Genomic DNA, 20,607 nt, shown 5'->3' with positions numbered 1-20,607 from the left:
CTCTGTCTTTCCTTTTTTATTTGCTTCATCAGTTATTAACTTACTCACCTCTTACTTTTTCTTATCCCTCTTTTCAAACTCTCTGCCCTACATTGCTTTACTTCCACATCATTTCATGTCACTCTCTTCTTTCCTTTGTCTGTGTTTCTCTCTCCCTCCACCCCTTTCTCTTTCTATCTTTCTCCATCCTTTCCCCACCCTTTCTCATTGTGTCCCTCCCTCCCCTCTGCCTATTGAGAAGTACTGTGATTTGCAGGAGGATTTAGCTTGTGTCTAGGTGTCTAGGGGCTTATTAATCCTATTTTACTGCGGATGAAAAATATGTTGGCTCCCAGACATGAAAACAGTGAATACATGCATTCTGGTTGTTGTTCAGACAGTTCATCCTTGGTGCCATGCTACGGTGATTTGTCAGGGTTTTCATTTGATTCAGTTTGAATTGGAGACCTTTTGATCCTCTTGCTGCAGCATTGAAGTGTTTTGCCAGTTAATCTCTTTACATATGCTTGGTTATGTGGAAGCATACAGTCCTGAACAGACAGTTTTTAACTGCAGACGCAACACTTGAAAGAAATATAGCCTCCCATGTTGTACATTCACACAAATATGTTCAAACACTCGGAGAAACATCCCTCTCATAGCTGCTTCAAAGCTCACAGTCATAAACAAACACACAATCAAACAGGCGCTGCTACATCCTGGAGCTGGGTGCTCCCAGACTACCATGTCATCGCACGCCAGGGCCTTTTGAAACAACAGTGTGTCTCTTATCAATTAGTAAATGGCGTTCCCACTGTATCACACACACACATACACGCTGCCCCTGTGTCTGCCAGGGTGTTGGGCTGGGTCCCACTGCCTAAAGCTACTGGCAGACTCCCTGCGCCTGTGTGTGTGTGTTTGTGTATGTGATATGAAAGGGTGCATGTGTGACATAAACACTCAATCTGGAAGCTTTGAATTCACCCATAAGGGACAGCCGTCTGCCTGCCAGTCTCTCTGTCTCTGCCACTTCTCTGGTGTGTACTCACTTTGCCATGGCAGAGCCTGTATGTTGAAATGTTGATATCACAAATCCCATGTTATGTCATCTTAGCTTGCCATTGTTTTAGTGTTCCTTTTCATTCTCCGTTTTAATGAGTAACGCACTGGTTTTTATTCATGCAGGATTTGTTTGTGTAACTAATTTACTCTTGCTCTCTTGCCTTTCTCTGGCATTATACCCACTTCCCTATTACCCTTTACATATCTGCATTTTTTTTTTTCTTTTGTCTTAAACCCTGCTTTCTCTCCAAAATATCCTCCTCCTCACTTTGACTATCACGCTGTCATTTCTTTCTCATATTATCTCGTACTTCACTCTTACTTCTTTGTACTCTTATTGATGTTGCATGTTCTGTCTTTCTCAGGGTTTAGTCCTAGAGGCGACCGTGTTTGGTCTTGAGCCATACAGTCGGTACAGTCTACGTGTTGAAGCTGTGAATGGGGCAGGTACAGTTGAATGCGACAACAAATACTGAAAGCTCCAGCTGCTGAACACCTCCATTCAGTCTGGATGTTTTGTGACCCTTTAGGCAGCGCGTCCAGTCCATGGGTGGACATTAGGACCCTGGAGGCGTCTCCGGCCGGCCTGGCTAACTTCACAGTGGAGCACAGGGAGCAGGGCAGGGCGTTACTGCTCAGCTGGGATCAGCCACACACTCCAAATGGAGTCATCACGGTACATGCAATACACACAAATCAGTATGCACATGTCAAAGGTGTGGTGGTCCACAGATAAAACAGTAACTGTAGATAATATAGGCAGACACACATATGAACGCCCGAGTGTACACTCATAAGTCACCAATAGGACACACAATTTCCACTTGTAGTTTACTACAGCAATTAATTTGCCTGCACTTTCTTTACATCTACCCTGATCCACAGTACACACACACAGCTACCGGCCCTGCTACTGAAGTCACAATGTGAAGCATACACAGCGATTTTTTTTTTCTTACTCTTTACTTTACACGTTTGTCCCTCTGCTGATTGTATTATGTCAACACACCTGCACTACTTCTATTACTAATCCCGCGTTTCACTCCTCTCTGTTCCAGATGTACAACCTGTACAGTGAGGGGAACCTAGAGTTCAGCGGATTGTCGCGCAGCTTCCTGTTTCGTCGTTTGGACCCATGGACCACTTATACTCTGACTCTTGAAGCTTGTACCTCAGCAGGCTGCACACACAGCCCTCCTCAGCACATCCTCACGGCAGCAGCACCGCCTGCCTCCCAGCCTCCACCGTCGCCTCTCTTCATCGGCCCAGATCGCGTGTCACTTACCTGGGTCCCTCCCTCCCAACCCAATGGTCCAGTTGGAGAGTATTTCTTACTCGGGAGAAGTGTAGAGGATGAGGGGAGGGGAAGAAGTAACGAAGAAGATATTGAAAGAGGGAAAGTAGGTGAAAGTAAAGACAAAACTCATACGATTGCACTCTGACCCTAACTTTATCACAAGCTGGTGTATGAGAAAAGAGAATCTTCTCTTGTGGGATCAATGAAGTATATAAAGTTTAGGAAATTAAATGTTCTGATCATTTTTAAGTCAGCCTGACACAATATCTATGTGCTGCTAATATCTATAAAAACTGGTGTTACGTTTAGTTTCTGTTCTAACTAGTAAAGAAGTATTTATCAGAAATACAGCACATTTTACAGCGATTACTATGTCTTGGTTTTCAACTGCAACTGAAGGCATCGACCCTAATCATCCACACTGTCTCCCATAGGTGCTCTTCAGAGAAACGTCCCCACAACAAGCTGAAACCTTCTCCTACACAGTGACTGGTTTGCGTCCCTGGACCCAGTATGAGTTCAGTGTCTGTACTCAGAACCCAGCTGGACACACCTGCAGCCCCTGGGTACCTGTAACAACCAGACAAGCCCCCCCTCGCGGCCTCGCCCCTCCAACAGTGAGTCATCTCCAGGGCCGGCCCAGTGAGCTGGTAGTGACTTGGACTCCTCCTTTGGAGCCGAATGGGGTACTTCAGTCTTACAGGATTCAGAGGAACAATGTCAGTTTCTCATTCAGCTTTGACCCCACTGTCCTCAACTATACAGATGAAGACCTGTTGCCGTTTTCAACATATAGGTATTACTTGCTTTTATTCTTACTGTTTTGGAGTTTCTAAATAAACACCACAAGCAAATTACTAGTTTCAGCAGAGAAGCCCAAACTTAATGTTATCGTTTTTTGCTTCAGTTACTCCGTCATAGCCTGCACATCTGAGGGATGCATCACCAGCCCTCATACAAATATCACAACTCTGGAGGCCCCGCCTGCTGCAGTGGAGGCTCCCGCATTGGGCACCATCACATCCAGCAGTATAAACATTTCCTGGAGTAAACCATTAATGCAGAACGGAGAGGTGACGGAATACATACTGAAACTGAACAGTGAAGAGGCTTACCGTGGGAGAGACCTACATACAGTGTTGTCAGACCTGCAGCCACACACATCATATGAGCTTGTTCTGTTGGCTTGTACCAGTGGAGGGTGCACTGCCAGCGTCACACTGTCCACTGTCACTGATGAAGCTCCTCCTACTGGCCTGCCTGCCCCGACTCTGAAGGTATCTTTGTTCATGTTTCCCTTGCTATTCGTTGGTGTGCAATACCTAAATCTGTAAATTTCAAATGAAAGGAATTTAAACTTCTTTGCAGTTTTGAAGACAGTTTTAGTTCAGTGGTGCCTCCTGCAGGATTTCTACTAACTTATTCAATTATCAGTAGAATAAGTAAAACATAAAGCTTTTGTTTTTCACTGGAATCCCACTGTTATTATTTGGTTGAGATTTGGTTTTGTCTTCTGATAAGCGTTTTTCCCTTTGAACATAAATCTGTCACTCGTCTTTTACACTCACTAAAACATTTGTATTGTCACTGAATATTAAAATCTATTGAGAGATCTGACCGATGTGACCTTTAGCTTTTCATTTGAAGGTTACTGGCCCAGAGTCGGTGGAGATTAGCTGGAGTCTGCCGGAGCACCCTAATGGAATCATCACAGGATATGAACTCCGCAGAGATGGTGAAGTTATCTATGTTGGCACAGAGACCCATTACCACGACTTCACACTTCTGCCAAGTGTGGAATACAGCTATGTTGTCAGGGCCAACAACAGCCGAGGTGCCGCGAGCAGCACGGTAGCCACAGCAAAGACTCACCCATCAGCTCCTTCTGGTGTGGGTCTCCCCACACTGACGCCTCTGGGAGCGAGCCAGGTGGGTCATTCATCTGTTTGGGTTTTATAGGATTGAAATTAAGACCTTTCAAATCTGTTACTCAACTGTCTTTGCTGTGTGTTGTTTTACTTACCAGGTGAGAGTGGAGTGGCGGACTCCAGCACGTCCTAATGGAGACATTGTGAGTTACACTGTGTACCAAAGAGATCCAGTCCAGCTGAGCATCACCAGCACTGTGTTCACTCCAGAAGACAAACCCTTCTCTGACAGACACACAACTCTGCGTGGGCTGGATCCTTACCATAGGTCAGTCAAAGATCTCCACCACAGTCAACTTTCAGTTTATTATCGGGCAAAACACGTCTATGTGCAGCTGATGTTTTTATGTATATGTTGACATGTGAACACTGATTATTTTTCTGTTTTACAAGGCTCTTGTGTAAACAGTTTTATACATTTAATTATACTGTATTGATTGGAATGGTTGAAGAAAAAAAAAAAGTTTAGCAGCTCATTTCCACATTTGACTGTGTAGTAAATTGTGTAATGAAGGACAATATGGAGAGGAAGAAGATATATGAATGAGCAACACAGAAGGGAACAGAGTGCCATCTCTTGGTAGTAAATAAATACTGGGAGAGCTTTTGCAAATCACCACAGCGCAGGGCCGCTTGTACCACAAGTGAGTTAATACCAGAACCAGTTTCTCTATTTTCTTTTTTCAATAAATGAATAACTTTAATTTGTTTAAATACTATGACAATATTTGATATCCAAAACAAATACAGGTCTGCCTCACAAACTGTTTTGTTTCATCCCTCATTGGTATATATTATTTATCTCCTCATGAACACAAACGTTGATGCTCATTTTCACTGTGCAGTCTTTACTGGGAAACATTTAAGCACCTATGAAACATGTTAACACGTGTTTCTGATGCTTGGGTGATAAATTAGGATACTAATGCATTTGCTAAAATGGAAAAAGCCTAATTTAAAAAAATATGGTGTCAAATGGACAGACAGTGGTGTTTCAAAGCTAATGGAAGTCAGTCGTGACAGTGTGACAATGTGTCTGTCGCCTACTTCCACACAAAGACAGCAGCAACGATCAAAGGCTGCATGTGTGTGTGTGTGTGTGTGTATTCGTGTGTATGGGGTATATATGCATGTTCAGTTGTGTACGTCTATTCCCGTGTGTGCATGTCAGTGCCCCTGAATGTGTGGCTGTGTATGTATGAACATGTGTGTGTGGTGATAAGATTCAGATAATAAAAGCTCATCAGCCTTATCATCCGAGGATCGCTCACCTTCTCTGTGGTGACCTTATGTCCTATCAACTTCTGTTCATCCCCTTTTCTTTCCTTTTCTCCTGCTCTCTTTCTCTCTCTCTTTCTCCTCTCTGTCATTTATTTCAGTCCTTTCAAATTAGCCACTTTGTAATGCAAGCTCAGTGTTGGTTCTGTTTTTGCTGTACGGTAGGTCTCAGTGGATATTCAGTTTAGACAGACGTGGATTTGTTTGACTCAGGAACAGTTTCCAATATGATGGAAAGTGGTGTGAAAAAAATCCTAACTTTTTAATATTTGAACAAATCTGACACAACAATTTGGACAAGTAGCACTATTTTGTACATATTGTACCTGGTTTCAACACTGCTGACAAAACTGTGAAGTTTCAAAATAAAGCAGTCTCCATAAACATTAAAGTCAAACTGATTTATGCAATATGTGGTCGATTTTTTTTGATTTAGGTTTCGTTCAAGCTACAGTCACAATACACTGGTATCACGGTCTGGGAATTTTAAACTTGTTTAAAGTATTTGTATGAGTAAAGAGACATTTTTCACCAACATTTCTACCTTATAAGTGGTTGTTTATGCGTTTGTGCAGGTATGAGGTGAGGGTGGAGGCTTGCACAGCGCTTGGCTGTTCATCCAGCGACTGGTCGTCTATACTCACGCTGGAGGCTCCCCCTGCTGGACAGACGGCGCCACTGTTGGACCTCCAACCCGACACGCACACCAGCCTACAGACCAGCTTTCTGCTCACCTGGTCCCCTCCAGCTCAGCCAAATGGTAAAATCCTGCATTATGAGGTGTACCGCAGGCTGGACTCTACCACTGGTACCCACAGAAGTGGTGCAGCAACAGTTGTCTACAGGAATGTCTCCACTCAGTGCAAAGACAACGGACTCCTGCCATACACTGGATACCAGTACCAGGTATAACGCCATGTGCACTTTANGTGTGTGTGTGTGTGATGTAGCAAGCAGGCCGTTAATGTGGTGTGTTTCAGTGATAAAGTGTTTGAATGTATTGCCATCTAGAGGCATGTAGCAGAGTCTCCATGCTACTATAAAATCTGCCAGCGCCAGATGCTGCTATTGACAATGTGCATATGTTAACCGCTTTATAGGCCACATGCCTCACATATTTCACTGGCTTTTAAGGTAGAGAGATCTCTCATTCCCGCTCACTTAATCTGTCTCTCCCTTTTGCCACATCTATCTTTTTTTTTCTCTCCCACTTTAGCTTTCTCTCCCCCCTTTTTTTTTTTTTTTACTTCACTCAATCTCTCTCTGTCTTACTCTCTCTCTCTCTCTCACTCCCCCTCCCTCTGTCTTTCCTTTTTTATTTGCTTCATCAGTTATTAACTTACTCACCTCTTACTTTTTCTTATCCCTCTTTTCAAACTCTCTGCCCTACATTGCTTCACTTCCACATCATTTCATGTCACTCTCTTCTTTCCTTTGTCTGTGTTTCTCTCTCCCTCCACCCCTTTCTCTTTCTATCTTTCTCCATCCTTTCCCCACCCTTTCTCATTGTGTCCCTCCCTCCCCTCTGCCTATTGAGAAGTACTGTGATTTGCAGGAGGATTTAGCTTGTGTCTAGGTGTCTAGGGGCTTATTAATCCTATTTTACTGCGGATGAAAAATATGTTGGCTCCCAGACATGAAAACAGTGAATACATGCATTCTGGTTGTTGTTCAGACAGTTCATCCTTGGTGCCATGCTACGGTGATTTGTCAGGGTTTTCATTTGATTCAGTTTGAATTGGAGACCTTTTGATCCTCTTGCTGCAGCATTGAAGTGTTTTGCCAGTTAATCTCTTTACATATGCTTGGTTATGTGGAAGCATACAGTCCTGAACAGACAGTTTTTAACTGCAGACGCAACACTTGAAAGAAATATAGCCTCCCATGTTGTACATTCACACAAATATGTTCAAACACTCGGAGAAACATCCCTCTCATAGCTGCTTCAAAGCTCACAGTCATAAACAAACACACAATCAAACAGGCGCTGCTACATCCTGGAGCTGGGTGCTCCCAGACTACCATGTCATCGCACGCCAGGGCCTTTTGAAACAACAGTGTGTCTCTTATCAATTAGTAAATGGCGTTCCCACTGTATCACACACACACATACACGCTGCCCCTGTGTCTGCCAGGGTGTTGGGCTGGGTCCCACTGCCTAAAGCTACTGGCAGACTCCCTGCGCCTGTGTGTGTGTGTTTGTGTATGTGATATGAAAGGGTGCATGTGTGACATAAACACTCAATCTGGAAGCTTTGAATTCACCCATAAGGGACAGCCGTCTGCCTGCCAGTCTCTCTGTCTCTGCCACTTCTCTGGTGTGTACTCACTTTGCCATGGCAGAGCCTGTATGTTGAAATGTTGATATCACAAATCCCATGTTATGTCATCTTAGCTTGCCATTGTTTTAGTGTTCCTTTTCATTCTCCGTTTTAATGAGTAACGCACTGGTTTTTATTCATGCAGGATTTGTTTGTGTAACTAATTTACTCTTGCTCTCTTGCCTTTCTCTGGCATTATACCCACTTCCCTATTACCCTTTACATATCTGCATTTTTTTTTTTCTTTTGTCTTAAACCCTGCTTTCTCTCTAAAATATCCTCCTCACTTTGACTATCACGCTGTCATTTCTTTCTCATATTATCTCGTACTTCACTCTTACTTCTTTGTACTCTTATTGATGTTGCATGTTCTGTCTTTCTCAGGGTTTAGTCCTAGAGGCGACCGTGTTTGGTCTTGAGCCATACAGTCGGTACAGTCTACGTGTTGAAGCTGTGAATGGGGCAGGTACAGTTGAATGCGACAACAAATACTGAAAGCTCCAGCTGCTGAACACCTCCATTCAGTCTGGATGTTTTGTGACCCTTTAGGCAGCGCGTCCAGTCCATGGGTGGACATTAGGACCCTGGAGGCGTCTCCGGCCGGCCTGGCTAACTTCACAGTGGAGCACAGGGAGCAGGGCAGGGCGTTACTGCTCAGCTGGGATCAGCCACACACTCCAAATGGAGTCATCACGGTACATGCAATACACACAAATCAGTATGCACATGTCAAAGGTGTGGTGGTCCACAGATAAAACAGTAACTGTAGATAATATAGGCAGACACACATATGAACGCCCGAGTGTACACTCATAAGTCACCAATAGGACACACAATTTCCACTTGTAGTTTACTACAGCAATTAATTTGCCTGCACTTTCTTTACATCTACCCTGATCCACAGTACACACACACAGCTACCGGCCCTGCTACTGAAGTCACAATGTGAAGCATACACAGCGATTTTTTTTTTCTTACTCTTTACTTTACACGTTTGTCCCTCTGCTGATTGTATTATGTCAACACACCTGCACTACTTCTATTACTAATCCCGCGTTTCACTCCTCTCTGTTCCAGATGTACAACCTGTACAGTGAGGGGAACCTAGAGTTCAGCGGATTGTCGCGCAGCTTCCTGTTTCGTCGTTTGGACCCATGGACCACTTATACTCTGACTCTTGAAGCTTGTACCTCAGCAGGCTGCACACACAGCCCTCCTCAGCACATCCTCACGGCAGCAGCACCGCCTGCCTCCCAGCCTCCACCGTCGCCTCTCTTCATCGGCCCAGATCGCGTGTCACTTACCTGGGTCCCTCCCTCCCAACCCAATGGTCCAGTTGGAGAGTATTTCTTACTCGGGAGAAGTGTAGAGGATGAGGGGAGGGGAAGAAGTAACGAAGAAGATATTGAAAGAGGGAAAGTAGGTGAAAGTAAAGACAAAACTCATACGATTGCACTCTGACCCTAACTTTATCACAAGCTGGTGTATGAGAAAAGAGAATCTTCTCTTGTGGGATCAATGAAGTATATAAAGTTTAGGAAATTAAATGTTCTGATCATTTTTAAGTCAGCCTGACACAATATCTATGTGCTGCTAATATCTATAAAAACTGGTGTTACGTTTAGTTTCTGTTCTAACTAGTAAAGAAGTATTTATCAGAAATACAGCACATTTTACAGCGATTACTATGTCTTGGTTTTCAACTGCAACTGAAGGCATCGACCCTAATCATCCACACTGTCTCCCATAGGTGCTCTTCAGAGAAACGTCCCCACAACAAGCTGAAACCTTCTCCTACACAGTGACTGGTTTGCGTCCCTGGACCCAGTATGAGTTCAGTGTCTGTACTCAGAACCCAGCTGGACACACCTGCAGCCCCTGGGTACCTGTAACAACCAGACAAGCCCCCCCTCGCGGCCTCGCCCCTCCAACAGTGAGTCATCTCCAGGGCCGGCCCAGTGAGCTGGTAGTGACTTGGACTCCTCCTTTGGAGCCGAATGGGGTACTTCAGTCTTACAGGATTCAGAGGAACAATGTCAGTTTCTCATTCAGCTTTGACCCCACTGTCCTCAACTATACAGATGAAGACCTGTTGCCGTTTTCAACATATAGGTATTACTTGCTTTTATTCTTACTGTTTTGGAGTTTCTAAATAAACACCACAAGCAAATTACTAGTTTCAGCAGAGAAGCCCAAACTTAATGTTATCGTTTTTTGCTTCAGTTACTCCGTCATAGCCTGCACATCTGAGGGATGCATCACCAGCCCTCATACAAATATCACAACTCTGGAGGCCCCGCCTGCTGCAGTGGAGGCTCCCGCATTGGGCACCATCACATCCAGCAGTATAAACATTTCCTGGAGTAAACCATTAATGCAGAACGGAGAGGTGACGGAATACATACTGAAACTGAACAGTGAAGAGGCTTACCGTGGGAGAGACCTACATACAGTGTTGTCAGACCTGCAGCCACACACATCATATGAGCTTGTTCTGTTGGCTTGTACCAGTGGAGGGTGCACTGCCAGCGTCACACTGTCCACTGTCACTGATGAAGCTCCTCCTACTGGCCTGCCTGCCCCGACTCTGAAGGTATCTTTGTTCATGTTTCCCTTGCTATTCGTTGGTGTGCAATACCTAAATCTGTAAATTTCAAATGAAAGGAATTTAAACTTCTTTGCAGTTTTGAAGACAGTTTTAGTTCAGTGGTGCCTCCTGCAGGATTTCTACTAACTTATTCAATTATCAGTAGAATAAGTAAAACATAAAGCTTTTGTTTTTCACTGGAATCCCACTGTTATTATTTGGTTGAGATTTGGTTTTGTCTTCTGATAAGCGTTTTTCCCTTTGAACATAAATCTGTCACTCGTCTTTTACACTCACTAAAACATTTGTATTGTCACTGAATATTAAAATCTATTGAGAGATCTGACCGATGTGACCTTTAGCTTTTCATTTGAAGGTTACTGGCCCAGAGTCGGTGGAGATTAGCTGGAGTCTGCCGGAGCACCCTAATGGAATCATCACAGGATATGAACTCCGCAGAGATGGTGAAGTTATCTATGTTGGCACAGAGACCCATTACCACGACTTCACACTTCTGCCAAGTGTGGAATACAGCTATGTTGTCAGGGCCAACAACAGCCGAGGTGCCGCGAGCAGCACGGTAGCCACAGCAAAGACTCACCCATCAGCTCCTTCTGGTGTGGGTCTCCCCACACTGACGCCTCTGGGAGCGAGCCAGGTGGGTCATTCATCTGTTTGGGTTTTATAGGATTGAAATTAAGACCTTTCAAATCTGTTACTCAACTGTCTTTGCTGTGTGTTGTTTTACTTACCAGGTGAGAGTGGAGTGGCGGACTCCAGCACGTCCTAATGGAGACATTGTGAGTTACACTGTGTACCAAAGAGATCCAGTCCAGCTGAGCATCACCAGCACTGTGTTCACTCCAGAAGACAAACCCTTCTCTGACAGACACACAACTCTGCGTGGGCTGGATCCTTACCATAGGTCAGTCAAAGATCTCCACCACAGTCAACTTTCAGTTTATTATCGGGCAAAACACGTCTATGTGCAGCTGATGTTTTTATGTATATGTTGACATGTGAACACTGATTATTTTTCTGTTTTACAAGGCTCTTGTGTAAACAGTTTTATACATTTAATTATACTGTATTGATTGGAATGGTTGAAGAAAAAAAAAAAGTTTAGCAGCTCATTTCCACATTTGACTGTGTAGTAAATTGTGTAATGAAGGACAATATGGAGAGGAAGAAGATATATGAATGAGCAACACAGAAGGGAACAGAGTGCCATCTCTTGGTAGTAAATAAATACTGGGAGAGCTTTTGCAAATCACCACAGCGCAGGGCCGCTTGTACCACAGGTGAGTTAATAACAGAACCAGTTTCTCTATTTTCTTCTTTCAACTTTAATTTGTTTAAATACTATGACAATATTTGATATCCAAAACAAATACAGGTCTGCCTCACAAACTGTTTTGTTTCATCCCTCATTGGTATATATTATTTATCTCCTCATGAACACAAAGGTTGATGCTCATTTTCACTGTGCAGTCTTTACTGGGAAACATTTAAGCACCTATGAAACATGTTAACACGTGTTTCTGATGCTTGGGTGATAAATTAGGATACTAATGCATTTGCTAAAATGGAAAAAGCCTAATTTAAAAAAATATGGTGTCAAATGGACAGACAGTGGTGTTTCAAAGCTAATGGAAGTCAGTCGTGACAGTGTGACAATGTGTCTGTCGCCTACTTCCACACAAAGACAGCAGCAACGATCAAAGGCTGCATGTGTGTGTGTGTGTGTGTGTATTCGTGTGTATGGGGTATATATGCATGTTCAGTTGTGTACGTCTATTCCCGTGTGTGCATGTCAGTGCCCCTGAATGTGTGGCTGTGTATGTATGAACATGTGTGTGTGGTGATAAGATTCAGATAATAAAAGCTCATCAGCCTTATCATCCGAGGATCGCTCACCTTCTCTGTGGTGACCTTATGTCCTATCAACTTCTGTTCATCCCCTTTTCTTTCCTTTTCTCCTGCTCTCTTTCTCTCTCTCTTTCTCCTCTCTGTCATTTATTTCAGTCCTTTCAAATTAGCCACTTTGTAATGCAAGCTCAGTGTTGGTTCTGTTTTTGCTGTACGGTAGGTCTCAGTGGATATTCAGTTTAGACAGACGTGGATTTGTTTGACTCAGGAACAGTTTCCAATATGATGGAAAGTGGTGTGAAAAAAATCCTAACTTTTTAATATTTGAACAAATCTGACACAACAATTTGGACAAGTAGCACTATTTTGTACATATTGTACCTGGTTTCAACACTGCTGACAAAACTCTGAAATTCAAAAGAAAGCAGTCTCCATAAACATTAAAGTCAAACTGATTTATGCAATATGTGGTCGATTTTTTTTGATTTAGGTTTCGTTCAAGCTACAGTCACAATACACTGGTATCACGGTCTGGGAATTTTAAACTTGTTTAAAGTATTTGTATGAGTAAAGAGACATTTTTCACCAACATTTCTACCTTATAAGTGGTTGTTTATGCGTTTGTGCAGGTATGAGGTGAGGGTGGAGGCTTGCACAGCGCTTGGCTGTTCATCCAGCGACTGGTCATCTATACTCACGCTGGAGGCTCCCCCTGCTGGACAGACGGCGCCACTGTTGGACCTCCAACCCGACACGCACACCAGCCTACAGACCAGCTTTCTGCTCACCTGGTCCCCTCCAGCTCAGCCAAATGGTAAAATCCTGCATTATGAGGTGTACCGCAGGCTGGACTCTACCACTGGTACCCACAGAAGTGGGGCAGCAACAGTTGTCTACAGGAATGTCTCCACTCAGTGCAAAGACAACGGACTCCTGCCATACACTGGATACCAGTACCAGGTATAACGCTATGTGCACTTAGATTTAAATTGCCAAGACGCAACAGAGTGTGAGCAAGTTGAGACTTAAAATAAACTAGCAAGATGTTTTTTTGTTTTTTTTTGGTCGAGAGTAAGTAAAAAAAAAATACAAAAACACCAAAACTGTTGAACAAACATAACAGAAAAAGTAGTCTTCAACAATATAGTGCAACATATATTCTCACTGCAGCGGAAATGTTCTTTGCTTTTTGTCCTCTGCACTGGACACGGGAACAGAGTTAAATGTTTTATTGTGAACCTCATTTGCAGATTAGACCGGGGTGGCTGACGCATTGGAAGATGTAGCCTGATTTCACAATGAGATGTTTTCTAAAAGTCTAGTCACACACTCAAATATATACACACAGACGAGCAGATCATGCTCATGCATCAACTAATACGGCATCCATACACATCAACGATCCCAGACACACAAACACACAAGCCGAGTAATCAGACAGGTGTTAAATGGAGCGGTCCATATTCATGCTGTTGTGCTTGTGCATTGGTACACTAATTGACAGGTTAGCCCTTTGGAAGCAACAATAACATTAGCATTCCTGCCTGTCAGACATATGAGCTGAGGCCAGAGAACCGGTGTAATTGATTGAGTTTGCCTGATTGTGGTGCCGTCTTTATTTACGAGGGTCCTAATTTATGACATGAGGAGGGAGGGAGGGAGGGGCTTTGGGAGATGACGAGCGGGCAACAGAGCCATTAATCACTGGGCCCTCTGAGCACCCCACTTCCTGATTACCAGCCAGCCAATCGAATTAACTGTTAGACTCCTTGGTAACAGAGCTTGTATTGGAAAGACCTTTTAATGGTGACCGCTACACGTCCCCTGAGGATTTGTCAGTGGGGGACTGGGGGTACGTGGACAAGGTGGTGGTATGTGTTTGTTGGCCATGAACACGTGTACGCAGTCTACATGTTTGTGTGTGCTTGTAAACATGTGCGAGTGAGTGCGTGTCAGAGGCAGAGAAGCAAAGAAACTGTACACACTAATGGATATTTCATTTGAAGTTATTCTCTCTTTTCGCAGTTTTCAATCACTAAGTGATGTTTTCCCAGTCGGCCTGTGTGTTGACGTGTCAGTCTGTCCACTTCCCCACCTGCCTTCCCCTTTTGTCTTTCTGTCTATTTGCCTGACTTTACTTTTATTTAGCTGTTAATCTGTCTGTGTTGCTATCTGGCCCTTATTCTTTCTCTGTGTGTGTTTCAGGCGTACACAAGGACGAGTCGGTTCGGTTTAGCCCACCACAGCACGAGAGAGAGAGAGAGAAATCATATTAGGCTAATTACACTGGGTCATAAGCTCCTATTGACAGCTTTATGCTTGGTTTTAATTACTGCCCACTTTCACACAACTTAGCCCCTTCACCCCAAGTAGATGCACCCGCCAAGTCGCCGTGTTGGCCTATCAGAGCACTCAAATCGAGTCTGCAGTCCAACGATCCAATAAAAAGGCTTGAATACTATCTGGAAGTTTCCTGAAGTCGTTTGTTGCCATGGCGGCTCATTTGCTGCCATGGCAGCTAACGGGGTATATTTTTATTTTGTGTCTAATAAGCCAAATCATGGCCCAATAGGAGGAGAGAGGACAAGACGGGAGAGAAAGCAGTAAAAGTCTGTGGATGATATAAGGACGACGAGCTGAGTACTACCTTTTAGCACCAGATCAAGGGCAAGGTGATCTGGACTGACTTTAATTTTGAACTTTTCTGTGTTGCGTCTATGTGGCACAAACTTCCTAATCAAACCCAAAATCTTGCGTCACGTTGAGGCTTTAACTGTGTTGCTAGCGGGAGGAAGAACACGCTTGTTGCTGGGTAGAAACGTTTTATTGCTGCGGTTAAATTTTGTTGGACGGCAGAAGCAAATGTAATGAAAACGGTTTTAAGCAACAAGTCACGTCACTGTTTCTGTGCAGGAGCAACACATGTGGTGGAGAACTTTTTCTCTCTGCTGATGTTGTCATACTTTAACTATTTAATTAGACACTTTCTACGCTCCCACTGTTTCATCTATATGGTCTTGCGATTACAATATTAGTAATAGTTTGCTGTTAATCGCAGGTTGTTGCCACTGTGTGAAATGAAAACCCAGTTAGTTGTGAGCTAAAATCCCCTCTGTGTGGTATCCCAATTATGCTAATGGTATTTACATTCATTGATTGATTTGTAAGCAGGATCAACTTTAATTAATTGACATCATTATGATTTAAATGTGCCACATTTATCCGACGGCATGCCCTCCTCCTTCCATCCCTCCTGCTGCTCCCTTTTCTTCATCACTGGCCTTAAAAACAATCCATACATAAACGCTCAGAGTGTGTGGACTTACTGCAACACAGTGAAGTCACGAAACCTGACATTCATATACAGTACATACTGGTGCACTCTTTTGAGTTTCTTTTTTTTCTGCTTTTCTCTTCAGTTTGTTGTTTAATCTAACTTTTGTTAAATTCTCCTCGAATTTATTTTTAGTGAGTAGTTTGTTCTGCAATAACTGTATTGATGTTTCACTTTTGCCTCACCTCTAGCAACATATTTAATTGTTGAGTGAAACACATGCAAGCATCCATCCTAAATAAGAGTTTCCTATAATGTGTCTAAGACCCCCCACACCAATACCGACCATTGCATTGTTCCAGCAGAGAGCTTCTATCACTATGGATGTGCCGACAATTTTGGCAATTTCACTCATATTTTAGGTGGAAACAAGTGCAGCAAAAAATCTGTGTCATATGTGAAAGATAGATGAAAAGAGAATGAAACAGGATGAATACATGTTAGGAGGACCAGTATCTGCTGGTGTGAGTTTGAGCTGGAACATGTTATGGGCCGATCACATCAGCTCCTCCTCATCAGCGGACAGTTTCATGGGGCTGTTGTGCGAGTCGAATTTGGTTTCTTTGTGGAGAAACTGCAGATACAAAATCATGAGTCCTAAACACACGATGTTTGGTATTTGTCCTTTGTTGTTTTTCAGTAACTCTGTATTGTAGTACCCCCCAAAAAAATTATTTTGAGTAATGTGAGATGACAATGATGACTGTGTAGTTAAATTAAAACCTTAGTGACTTTTAGTAGATAGTTTCCATGTGAATTTATTTATTTAAAGCATTCAGTTCGTCATATCTGCATGTATTTACACATGCACAATGATGTGACAGCTAGAAATGCTGAGAGACAAGAAATGTCCTAGTAGAGCTGATCATTTCCTAAAGGTTGTATGTCTTTATGGAGCTATGTAGGATATATGATATATTTAATTCTATTCAGTTCAGTTTTATTTATATAGCATCATTTCACAACATACAGCAAGTCATCTGAGGGGACTTGATATAGTAAAGTCACTGACAATCCAATACCAGGTGTACTTGAACGTGTGTGTTAAGTATCTCACCTGAGGGGTGTGTTTATTGGCATTACTGCTAAGAATTTACTGCCACGTGAAAGGTTTTGTTATATTGGGGATGTCTGTGTACAAAACCACCAACTAAAACTAAAAAAACATGTTAGATGATGGTTTGTCTGTTGCCAGAAACAGGAATAGCTTCAATGTAATCTTATCTGCAGAACTGAACTTATCTTTATTTGAGCAGACTCATTTAGATTTTTGCCACAAAATGCACCAAGTTCAACATTTCCTCCTGCTCGGTTTCCTGTTTCTTGCCCTCTTGTCTTGTCCACCCCTCGTCCTGTCTTCCTCCTCCCGATCCTCAGTCTCTCCATCCTCCATTCTTCTCTCCCCTCTCCCATCTCAGTCCATCTGTGCTGTCACTTAGATCAATCAGTCTGATTGATCACGGCCTAATTGACTATTATTGAGGTTAATTCAACTCTTAACACACTTGCATGCACACGCGTACATGCACAAATCTCACAATCGTAGCCACAAACAACAAACCGCACACACAGACACACACTTTGAACACCAAAGCTCAGACCCATCCATCTGCCTTCTGCACTACTTCTGACAGGCTACAGATGACTTACACATGCAAATCTCCACCCTGCCTGACCCTGTGCTGTGTACACCCTCTAATTATACCCAACACAAGCACACAAATAAGATTACTGTGTGTGTGTGTGTGTGCGCGCGTGTGTGTGTGAGAGTAACTCCTTGATGAAGGTGAAAAGTAATTGTCATGCAGATATGTTAGTGTTGGGTTGCATGGTGAAAAGGTTTTGCTCTCACTGCTGATGGTAGTTTTGATGGATGGTCCAGTGAATTGACTTACACCCGTCTGTTGGTCTGGTAGACACTGGGTAATTAAGAGAAGCCTTCATCATTAAGAGTTCATAAAATGCATCAAAAATCCTGACGATGGAAGCAAAAAGTTTGCATCCCACTTTGCGTTTCGTGTTACACATGCAAAATTTTCTCATTATTGACTAATGCGTGGTTTGGACCGACAGGTGTGGGCGGTGAATTCGGCGGGTCGTTCTGCCAGCCCGTGGGTCGGTGGGAGAACGGGGCCTGCTCCACCAGAGGGTGTAGGCTTGCCTGTGTTCCTGCATGTGTCAGCGACCTCAGCGGTGGTGAACATCCGTCCTCCAGCCCGACCCAATGGGATTGTTAGTCTTTACAGAGTGTTCTCACTGGAACACAGCAACCACACTCTGGTAAACCTACCACTGCTTTTATAAATGCATGTTGTTATGACTTGGACTGCATTTCTTGGTTGGGTTTCGGTTCTGTCTGTCCTGCCCTTCTTTTTCTACAACTCCTCTTTTGCATTTCCTCTGTACCAACTACTGGTAATTAGACCACTATAACATATCTCTCACTCCACACTGTCGTCTTCCTGTAGCTCTCAGAGGGGACATCGCATCAGCAGAGGCTTCATGGTTTACGTCCTTACACCCGGTACTGGGTAGGAGTAGAGGCCTGCACTTGTTATCAGGTAATAGTACTACAGTAAATGTTGGGCGTGCAAAATATTGTGTAGGTGCATACAGCTCTACCTGGTCATGAAAGACTGGTGTGTTTCCAAATTAGTACAGTAAACGGTAACACTTTATAATAACTATGTATGAGGAATAAATGAGGAATAGTTGCAACTTTAGAATAACGTCCCAATAACATATATAAACTATTAACTGATACTTAACAAGTCATTAGTAAGTAATTCACTAATGCCTTGTTCATGATCTATGACTGGTTTATAAGGTATGGCTGTAAATCATTAATACACAGTTAACAAGTCATTTATAACTCATTAACTAACAGTTTGTAAATGGTTTATTAACTATCTATACGGCATCGTTATAAATCATCAACAAACTAACACTTAACAAGTGGTTAATAACTCACTAATTAACAGTTAACAAATGATCTATTAACTAGTTATAACGGATAGTTATTATAAAGTGTTACCCAGTAAACCAATACACACAAACTGGTTGGATGTATTTATTATGAGGATTTTTTATCAACACATTTCTTGACTAAACAGTGGGATTTCTTCCAGTAGAGGTATTTGTTCCACCACTGAGAATTATTTTATTAATTGCAAGTTTTACCCGGACATCATATTTGTGTACTAAGCCATCTTATGAGTCTCTGAACATTTGCAGTGCTGCAGCCAGGGTCCACTGAGCGAGCTTCACACCCTGGCTGCCCCTCCAGCCCACCAGCCTCCCCCTCGCCCCGTCACCCTCACATCCCGCTCCGTTCAGCTGGAATGGGATGAGCCCTTGGCCCCTAATGGAGTCATCGAGAGGTGAGGAGAAATCTTGAAAAGTGCACATTGCATGAAACATACACCATAATCTCACTCTCACTTACTCTCTGAATCCAGCTGTGAGCTACATCTCAGGTCGCCCTGCCCGCAGCCCCCCCAGCCTGTAGCCCTCCCCTGCTCTGAAGGACCGGCAGAAATCTGTTTCTTTGGCAAAAAGCGGAGCTACAATGTTACAGGTGATTTCACGGATTTATCAACTACACATACAGTCGTCCTTCTATTAAAGAAAAGGCAAAATTCACAATAGTCACTCAAATAACTAGAAACTGAAAAAAGTAATAATAAAGAAAAATTTGCTAAATTATAATTTAGTGAAATAAGACATTGCTTTTGAATTGTGGTTGAAAAGAAAAATTTAAAAAAACAAACAAAACTGTCCTGGACAAATTAGAGCACTTTGCTGATGAGCAGTGGGCCAAAATCCAAACACCTGTCAACAGATGCAGAAGTCTGATTGAGAATTACAGAAAACACCTGATTGCAGTGATTGGCTCAAAGGGTTGTTCAACAAGATATTAGTTTACGGGTCCCATCATGCTTGTTTGCTTCTTTTTTGTTGTTTTTTGTTTGTTTTTTAATATTTCTGTTGAACAGCAATTCAAAAGCAATGTCATGATTTTCATTATTTTTTTTATTTATTATCACTTTTGTCAATTTCAACTCATTTCAGTGACAGCTGTTTTCTTCCTTCTTTAATGGGAGGGTATGAATACATTTGAGGACGACTGTAATCTTAAAATGCATTCTGTGTCTGGATGTACTTCACATTTTTAAAAAAAAGAGCACTAGAACAGTTTTCTAAAGTTCAGATTCCTCAGCGATGAGTGACCTGTTACTAATAAAGAGTGCAGGAAGTCCTCATACCAGCAGTAGAATATAAAAACCTAATCTACCCTACAAAAACCAGGTGACGGAAAAAATTGAACTCAGCTGAGATAACCTGCAAGCCTTCATGGGAGTAAAATAACAGCCAATAACTGTTGTCAGTCTGTGTTTTGTGTGACTAAACACAACTTAACTGTGCAGGTCTCCAGCCGTACTCCACCTACGAGCTAAGAGCTGCCTGCCTCAATAACATGGGCAGCACTGCCTCCAACTGGACTACTGTTACCACACTGAGTGAAGGTATCAAACACAGTCAGTCTCTCAGCCACCATAGCTGACCAGTTCTATTATAAAAACACATCCAAAGTGTCATTTCTCCCCCTCTCTTCCCCCTCTTCAGCCCCCCAGTATGTGTCCCCGTTCTCAGTGGGCAGTAACCTGACCGTGATCTGGCTGGACTGGACGGCGTCTTTCTCCCTCAATGGATACCTGAAGGAGTACAGTGTGACTGAGAGCCAGCTGAGGGTTTACACTGGTTTCTACAGTTATCTCCACGTTCCACGCACTTCACAGAAAAGTGAGCGCACACACACACACCACACACACACATGCACTTGTGACGCACTGTAGATAAATACACAGTTTTTATTAGCAGGACCCCTCAACTACTGCAGACATGTGCAGTTAGAGAGTTTATATATGCTGCTGGTTGCTTGAATTTCC

General features: G+C 43.0%; 1 protein-coding gene across 1 annotated transcript in view; it reads left to right on the top strand.

Moving 5' to 3' along the window:
- LOC103371422 (usherin-like) overlaps window positions 1–20,607 on the top strand; it is a gene marked incomplete at its 5' end in the record, with an annotated part of 67,663 nt that overhangs the window by 42,215 nt on the left and 4,841 nt on the right. The window contains 14 exons of the mRNA XM_008300747.1: window positions 1,410–1,491; window positions 1,575–1,720; window positions 2,103–2,444; window positions 2,776–3,137; window positions 3,249–3,618; window positions 3,989–4,270; window positions 4,368–4,537; window positions 6,123–6,453; window positions 17,732–17,938; window positions 18,127–18,219; window positions 18,893–19,038; window positions 19,117–19,235; window positions 20,086–20,184; window positions 20,285–20,461. Of these exons, the coding sequence (XP_008298969.1) occupies window positions 1,410–1,491; window positions 1,575–1,720; window positions 2,103–2,444; window positions 2,776–3,137; window positions 3,249–3,618; window positions 3,989–4,270; window positions 4,368–4,537; window positions 6,123–6,453; window positions 17,732–17,938; window positions 18,127–18,219; window positions 18,893–19,038; window positions 19,117–19,235; window positions 20,086–20,184; window positions 20,285–20,461 (2,926 nt within the window). The remainder of the gene's footprint in view (window positions 1–1,409; window positions 1,492–1,574; window positions 1,721–2,102; window positions 2,445–2,775; window positions 3,138–3,248; window positions 3,619–3,988; window positions 4,271–4,367; window positions 4,538–6,122; window positions 6,454–17,731; window positions 17,939–18,126; window positions 18,220–18,892; window positions 19,039–19,116; window positions 19,236–20,085; window positions 20,185–20,284; window positions 20,462–20,607) is intronic.

Source organism: Stegastes partitus, unplaced genomic scaffold, assembly GCF_000690725.1.
Source record: "Stegastes partitus isolate 25-593 unplaced genomic scaffold, Stegastes_partitus-1.0.2 Scaffold1582, whole genome shotgun sequence".
Classification (NCBI taxonomy): Eukaryota; Metazoa; Chordata; class Actinopteri; family Pomacentridae; genus Stegastes; species Stegastes partitus.
This window is presented reverse-complemented; position numbering and strand designations above follow the sequence as displayed.